This window comes from Scleropages formosus, chromosome 4 (genome assembly GCF_900964775.1).
Source record: "Scleropages formosus chromosome 4, fSclFor1.1, whole genome shotgun sequence".
NCBI classification, from domain to species: Eukaryota; Metazoa; Chordata; class Actinopteri; order Osteoglossiformes; family Osteoglossidae; genus Scleropages; species Scleropages formosus.
The window spans coordinates 38,827,557-38,835,327 of NC_041809.1; the positions used below are offsets into that span (position 1 = coordinate 38,827,557).

General features: G+C 49.7%; 1 protein-coding gene across 2 annotated transcripts in view; it reads left to right on the forward strand.

Moving 5' to 3' along the window:
• Window positions 1-7,771, forward strand: part of LOC108934090 (wiskott-Aldrich syndrome protein family member 3-like) — a 30,962-nt gene that overhangs the window by 20,428 nt on the left and 2,763 nt on the right. Inside the window, exons 6-9 of one of the 2 annotated variants that reach the window (XM_029250745.1) lie at window positions 4,058-4,233; window positions 5,231-5,506; window positions 5,691-6,097; window positions 7,427-7,771. The exon at window positions 7,427-7,771 is cut by the window's right edge and continues 2,763 nt beyond it. In XM_029250745.1, coding sequence (XP_029106578.1) covers window positions 4,058-4,233; window positions 5,231-5,506; window positions 5,691-6,097; window positions 7,427-7,584 — 1,017 coding nt within the window. In that variant the 3' untranslated portion in view covers window positions 7,585-7,771. The remainder of the gene's footprint in view (window positions 1-4,057; window positions 4,234-5,230; window positions 5,507-5,690; window positions 6,098-7,426) is intronic. The other variant, XM_029250746.1, reaches the window with a different exon arrangement.

The window sequence follows — 7,771 nt, forward strand, 5'->3', positions numbered from 1 at the left end:
TTTTCTATGAAAAAGAACCCGGCCTAGGCTGGTGAAGTGGACAGCCTAATGAGGCCTAGGGCTAGGGCCTCTCTCATATACGCCTCCATGGCCTTCTGCACGGGCAGTGACAGTGGGTAAATTTGACCCCTGGGAGGGGTAGTTCCGGGCAGGAGGTCAATAGCACAATCCCATGGGTTGTGTGGTGGTAAAGCCAATGCTTGGGATTTGCTAAACACCTTGGAGACGTCTGCATAGTCCTCAGGCACCATTAGAGGCTGCGTGGAGTCAGGGCTTTCGATCGATATGGCGCGGCAAGGCAAAGTAAGGCAAGTGGAGGTGCATTGTCTACCCCACGATATAAATTCCCAGAACTCCAGGAAATCACCGTGTCATGCGCGGCCAGCAAGGTATACTCCAAAATCACGGGGATGTCAGGAGCCCTGATAATGAAAAAGGAGATGGTCTTCACATGACACACCCCTGTCTGGAGGCCAATCTCCACCGTTTTGGTATCCATCACCCCAGTCCCTAGTGGTTGCCCATCGAGCGCTTTCACCCGTAACGTAACCTCACAGCGGTGCGTGGGAAAGCCGTGCACCTTAGCAAAAGAGGCATCCATAAAACTGCTGGCCGCTCCTGAGTCTCCGAATGCACGCGTAGCTACCCAGCTCAACTTCCATGTCAGGACAATGGGTACGGTGAGTTGAAAGACTGACTGGAGGAGTTCACTCACCTTGGGTTGTCTAGCTTGGGGCCCCCCGCGATAAGCTGCTACAGGCAGGCAGGCAGGTAGTGCCTGGCCCCTCCACAGTATAGGTGAAGGTCCTCCCCAGAGACATTGCTGCCTTTCAACGGGAGTAATATGTCCTCGGCCGACACGTAAGGGTGTGGGGTTTTCTCTGGTGGTCGGTGGAGGCTGTGGTGAATGCTCTCGGGGCAGATGGTTCAGGGTGATCGCCTGTTGTGTTTGATTTGCCAAAGCTCTCCCATGTATCTCCTCTAATCACCTCTCTGCACTGGCTTCCTATAGCTGCCCGTATCAAATTCAAAACTCTGGTTACTGTGTACAAATGCATCAATAGAACTGCTCCCAGCTATTTACAGGACTTGATCAACCGGTACACCCCAGCCAGGCCCCTTCACTCATCTACTTCTGCTCGCTTGGTGGTCCCGCGCATGAAAAGCAAAGCTCGGAGGTTCCCGGTTCTGGGTCTGTTGTGGTGGAATGAACTTCCTCTGTCACTCAGAACTGCGGAAACTCTGTGTGTTTTAAAGAAGGGTCTGAAAACCTACCTCTTCCAGATCCACTTTGCCCAAGATCTCTTCAGATATCTATGGCGTAACCGTTCACGCATCGTAACTCCGGAAGCATCCCCAGATACAACCTTTATTCAGCCATTACTCTGATATTGTACTGCTCATTTGTGTATCTTATAATATTTAATTTAAAAATAAAATTTAAAAAAAATTAGTGTGGGTATCGGGATTTGTCTATCCTGTGTCTTATGCACCTACTTGAACGATGAACCTCGGTATAGCAAGTGGTAGGGAACAAACTAGGTTTGCTTGAGACTGTCATCTCTTCAGCTATGTCTCCTTCTCTCATGTAATGTAATGCATAAATTGTACTTTTGCTGAGATGTACGTTGCTTTAGACAAAAGCGTCTGCTAAATGAATAAATGTAGATGTAAATGTAATGTTGTATGTACAGATCCAGCTCCTGTTCTTCAGTTTGGGAGGCTGCCGAAAGATTCACTGGTGGAGCGTGGGCCACATCTGGTGGTGATACCAGGAACTGCAAGGAGGTTCAAGTCTTTTTGGGCTCGGGTTTCACTACCAGGTGTAGGGTACGCAGGAGCGCGTCCAGCGCATTTCGCAGGCGTTCAAACGCTGCTGGGTCCACGTGTCTTATGGTGGAATCTTCTGTCATGCGGAACTGAGGGAACCGGGACGGCTGGACCCAAGTGCAGAGTTGTTCGTCTGGATTCCAGGGATTCAGGCAAGTTCTCAGTGTCGGGGACAGGCAAAGGGTCGGTCGATCGGTGGTCGGAGTCAAAGCAAGGATCCATGGGTGTGGTCAGGGAACGAAGCAAAGGGTCGGTCGATCGGCAGTTGGAGTCAAAGCAAGGATCCGTGGACGTGGTCGTGAAACAAAGCGAAGGGTCAAAAACCGGAGGACGAGAACTGAGAACATGGTTGCGTGTGAACCGGACGTCACAAAGGAGGACGGTTGTTTCTGACAAGATTCTGCAAAGGTATGAGCACTGAGGAGGGTCTTTTGAAGGGTGAGCAGTTAGTCAGGTGCTGGAGTCAGGTGCTGTCGATTGGGTATTGTGTGCCTGAACATGACATATACAACTGTGAGACAATCACTATAGAGATTAATGAAAACACGAAATATATGTGAAGAGTTAAGCACATTAAATCATTTGTTTAGTAGCCTGGACTTAAGTGAAGAATGTCAGAATAATGCAGCGCTCTTATTTTCACATGGAAGTGCGTCTCGATTTAGAAATATCTACTCTATGTATTGCTCTGTGTGTCCAACGAAAATGGTTCTGACTCTGAGTATATATATATATATATATATAATTTATATATATATTATATATTATATATAGATACAGTGTGTAAATATGTGTATTTGCTACATCTAAACTTGAGAAAAAACCTTGGTAAACACATTCATTGTGAAATAAAACTTACTTTATATGTCATACAGTCTGACATAGAGAACAGTGAAAATGTATAAACACGTAGGTTTTTGAATCCTAAGTAGCTCTTTTTGTGGGTCACACAATATTTTTAATCAATCGATGAATTTCCAATCGGAATACGTCCCCTCATCTGTTCTAATTTAGACTGGGCTGGAGAGGACATCTTTAGGAAAAGGTTGCTGGCGAGACGTCCTCTACTCGCTTTCCTCCGTCGTGTCGCGTGACCTGCAATGCATGAAGAAAGGAACTGAACCGGCTGGGAACGTGTCAGAGGAGAGGAGCGGTCAGCCTGCGTTCTGGGCATCTGCACGGGTGTCACTGGACCGCTGACCAGGGCTGGTCGGCTGAGTGATTAAAACTGGTCCAATTACCTGGAAATGCAGGGGAGGACAAAACAAGTGTTGACAGTGAACACCTCACAAGACTTAATGTCAGTAAAGAAACAGGTTGTCTTAACCGTATTAATAGGACTGAGATTTTGAATCCAGTCGATTCTTTAATACAATCTTGTCTTTTCCAGGGTGTTAATGAGAGCTGCTGCACTTTTAACATTTTTGTTTGTTGTTTTTCTTTGCACGACAAGGTGCGCTATAAACCTTTCGCAAGATAGAAGCTACATGACTACATGGTGCTAGGAATAAATGCCAAGAAACTGTTCGTTTCTCAGCCAATGGGAAACATTGCCGGCCGTACGACGTGTCCTCTTCAGGGAGTTCCTGGATCCCTCCTCCCTGCCCCTCCCACCCACGTGTGTCAGTGTGTGTTCATCACTCCTGCTGGAGTTGCAGAGTTTCAGGTGTAACCCCCGCAGGCTCTCCCCTTTCTCCAGACCAGCGGCCAGGCCCTCTCGCTCCAGGCTAGGCCCCATTCCAGGCCGGCCCCACCCAGAAGCCCCCTGTTCGGCTCAGTAAGATGCTTCCCATACCTCTTTTACCCGTGCGTGTGCTGTGGTTGTCTGGCCCCAAGTCACCCGCTTGCCAGGCTATGGCTGTGTGTCTCTTTCTGACCCGCCGCCTCACCTTCCCCAGTGCCAGGACTGGTGTGTCCACTTTCGCCTGCTGACATTCCTTTCCTGGGCTTCGATGACGTTTTCATACCACTGTTCTCTGTATTTTGCAAGCCACTCCAGGCTCTGGTGCCACGTCTCACAGACACAGTGGCCACTCGTGTGTGACTGTTGTGCTGGTGATTTAGGCTTCAGGCCGGATGTGAGGGCGTGGCCTTGGACTCGCTCCTCTTCTCCATCCTCTTCCTGTTTCTCTTCCTTTTTATCTACTGCCCTCGTAGCCAGTACCAGCGTCTCTTCTTGAGTTTGGGGCAGCTCGCACTCATGATGTCCTGCTCTCCGCTCTCCCAGGAGCAGAAGTTGGTGGAGGACCCGAGCCGTGAGGTGAAGAAGGTACGCAAGGCGCGGAACCGGCGTCAGGAGTGGAACATAATGGCCTACGACAAGGAGCTCCGCCCAGATGCCCGTCTGACCCCGTCGCCCTACCATGGCATGTCCTCCGAAAGCTCGCTGTCGCCTGACAACAGGTGAGATGTTTCCTTCGTGACCTGCATTTACATGAATTTTGTCCATTGAAGCACTGAGCAGGCAATGGACAAAAGGGAGAAGGCAGCTTCACAGACTCATTTCATCCAGCATATTCTTCATTTATTATTGCTCCACCCGAAATATCCGGCATTTCTATTATTAGGATTCTTGGACTGCAGACTTAACAAGTTGCTGACGATCATGTTCACGTCATGCACTCGTCACGTTCTCTTAGTTTGCCACGAGACACCCAATCGGCATTAAAGGTCAAACACTTTTTAATTAATTCTCCCCATGCAATCCTCCATTAGGCTGCAATCCACCCTCGTTTCTCCCCCCCACATTTTCATTCTCATGAGGTACCTGGTGCAGGAATACGGCACTGTCTGCAGTGTATAATGCAGAGTATTTTGAGTAGGAGGTTGTGGAGATGAGCTGTTTTCAGTCATTTTTAAGTGGACTAACTTTAATGTTGCTCCACGGTAATAAAAGATGATAAAATAAACTGGCGCCCCTTCTCCACTGTACCCTGCCTCACGGCCATTGTTTCCAGTATGGAGGAACGCTGAGACCCTGTGAAAGCTGTTGGTGAAAACAGAGGAAATAAAAGTCTTACGTGAAATTTTCAGTTCTTTTTTCGCATTATCTGATGATTTTAACAGAACCTAAACTGTGAATAAATAAGCTGTATTATTAAGCATTTATAGGCTGTGACATACAAACAATTTCAAATTACCAACGGACTTCTCGTACGTGTGCGTGTTTCTAAGTTGAAATTGTATTTAGCGGACAAGTGTTATTTTTTATGTAACAAGGATTTAAGCGTTCACTTGGAACTTTAAAAAATGTCCCTCTTTAAACTGGGTACATGATACTATCAGCGTTTCAACTGCTGTTTTTTAATGACTGAAGTGCATGAGTTGAAATACACTCCTTACAGTTTATGTCTCTCTTGCTACCCTTCTTTTGGGTTCACTTGTTGCGCTCACTCCCCAGGTCCATGATGTCAGATGTGGGAGAGCACTCATACCCTGCCAGCCCCAGCCACCCCTTCCAGCAGGTCACTGGCTCCACTTCCTACACCACAGCTGATGGCAAGGAACTCCTGGCCGCCCCCTGCCACACCCAGTCGCTGGACCGTGCGTACCGTGTCCCGGCCACCGCCGCTGCCGGCCGACAGAACTCCCTGGGCCGCCCGCAGCCCCCCTACACCCCTCCCGGTGCCGACTCCGCTGCCAATGGTCCGCACTCTCAGCCTGTCAAGGAATACAGGTAGGTGGACCTTCTACGACGTTTCCGTTGCGTTTGTGTCAGTGCACACAGCCACTCTCTTCAAGGGCTCTGACAGGTGGGCGTCGCTCAAATGTACATCCTTGTGTTTTACTTACGCCCTGTCTGGGTGAGAATGGTCATTATGACATTGTTTGCACTGGATGGCGTTGCTCTACTTCCACAGTGACTATGACCGTGTGTGGTTCTGCAGTGCGCAGCAGATGCCGGAGTACTTTGTACCACCGGTGCCACCCGCACCCCCTCCGCTCATCCCCTCTGCCCAGACGGCCTTCGACAGCCCCGCCGCTCCACCCACCCTTCCATCCTACACGGCGGCCGCCGTGTCTCGGCCCTACTGCCCCTCTCCTCCCCCCGCCCCACCCTCCGGCTACAACCCCTCTCTGTGCCACCCTGCTGCTGGGGGCCCCCCGGTGGCACCCCCTCCACCTCCACCTGGTCCCCTGGCCCACATCATGTCCCCAGCCCGTGTCATGACCCCCGCCAGCAGCGAAGTGCCACCAAAGAAGGGCCAGGTGCCGGTGATCCCCATGAGCGATGCCCGCAGCGACCTGCTTGCTGCCATCCGCAGAGGTGAGGATTCAAAGTTTACAGGACAAAGGAGATCAGTAGCAAAGACAAATCCATATATCATCATTATTTAATAGGCATTGTGAATTAGCGTTGCCTATTAAATTTATTATTATTTTGTCATTTGTTGGGGTGTAAGCATACACTGGGTTCACGTGTTACGGACCTTCATGTTTACAGTTTTTAAAGGGTTCTATCTTTTCTACATCATTCATTCAGCAGTGTTTTCTTTGCTTTTCTTTTTTAATAAAATTTGTTTCAGAGCAAAAGCCACCCCTGTTTCTGCATCCGACATTAGTCACTAGGACTAAAATGTACACACACACATACACACACACACACGCACACGCACACGCACACACACTGTCTGAGCCGCTTGTCCCATACGGGGTCGCGGGGAGCCGGAGCCTAACCCGGCAACACAGGGCGTAAGGCTGGAGGGGGAGGGGACACACCCAGGACGGGATGCCAGTCCGTCGCAAGGCACCCCAAGCGGGACTCAAACCCCAGACCCACCGGAGAGCAGGACCCGGTCCAACCCACTGCGCCCCCGCACCCCCCTGATTGAAATGCAGTCAGACAGAATAAAAAGAGCAGTGCAGGACCACTTTCCTTCAGCTCATTTCCACACTGATTACAGCTCATATGTTGCCCGTTTAAGGGATGAAAGATTCAAACGTCACCTTTTAATGCAGGTTAGTGGAGACAAAGCTCAAACTTAACGAAGCTGCTAAAGAGACAGAACTTAACCCATGAATAAACTAAGGGACATCTGTGTTATTATTAACCTTTTCGTTTAGTCAGTAATAAAGAAGCTGAAAGTGACCGAAGGTGTTGAACATTTCAGACGAGTGTGTGATGAGCTGCTCTACACGATTGAGGGTGTGGATATTAAGGATTATGGATTTTTAATTTAAATTTTAACGTTGCTTCTTACAGATTCCTTTTTTTATGATAGACTTTTACAGAGGTTTGTACAGAACGTACCCAGCAAATAAATCAAAGGGGGGTCTCAACTATGAAGCTTTTATTCACTGTGTCTCGGTGGTAAAAGTGACTGGATTTGTGGACAAATTGTAAGTTGAGGAGCCAGTTTGCTTGTCGACAGTTGTCATCATTTAATTTTGTCAGACTGTCTGACTTGGATTCAGGGATCACCTTGAATGACATAAATACAGTAATACAGTGTGTATTTACTGCAGCAGGACAGTTTGCTGAAAGTCACTGCTTGACCCCGAACACACGACAACGTCAGACCCAACGCCACTGCAGTCATTGCAAGTGGCCGTTTGGGAAGCAAAGGTACCGAAGCGGGGTCTCCTTCTTCCGCAGGGATCCAGCTGCGCAAGGTTCAAGAGCAGCGGGATCAGGAGGCCAGGAAGGAGCCTGTGGGAAACGATGTGGCCACCATCCTGTCCCGCCGCATCGCCGTGGAGTACAGCGAGTCGGACGACGACTCGGAGCTCGAGGAAAACGAGTGGTCGGACTGACGCGGGGCACCTGAAGGATGTAGGCGTGCGGAATCGCACGCTCCTGCGCTCACTGGGAGGGGCTGTGGCTTCGCGTCTTTCGCCTGCTGGACGGACAGTGACATTGCGGCAGGGCTCCGTTGCACCGCATCGACTACGGTGTACCTCGTCGTCTCGGTCGCTGCTTCGGCCAGCCCGGCGTGTTAAA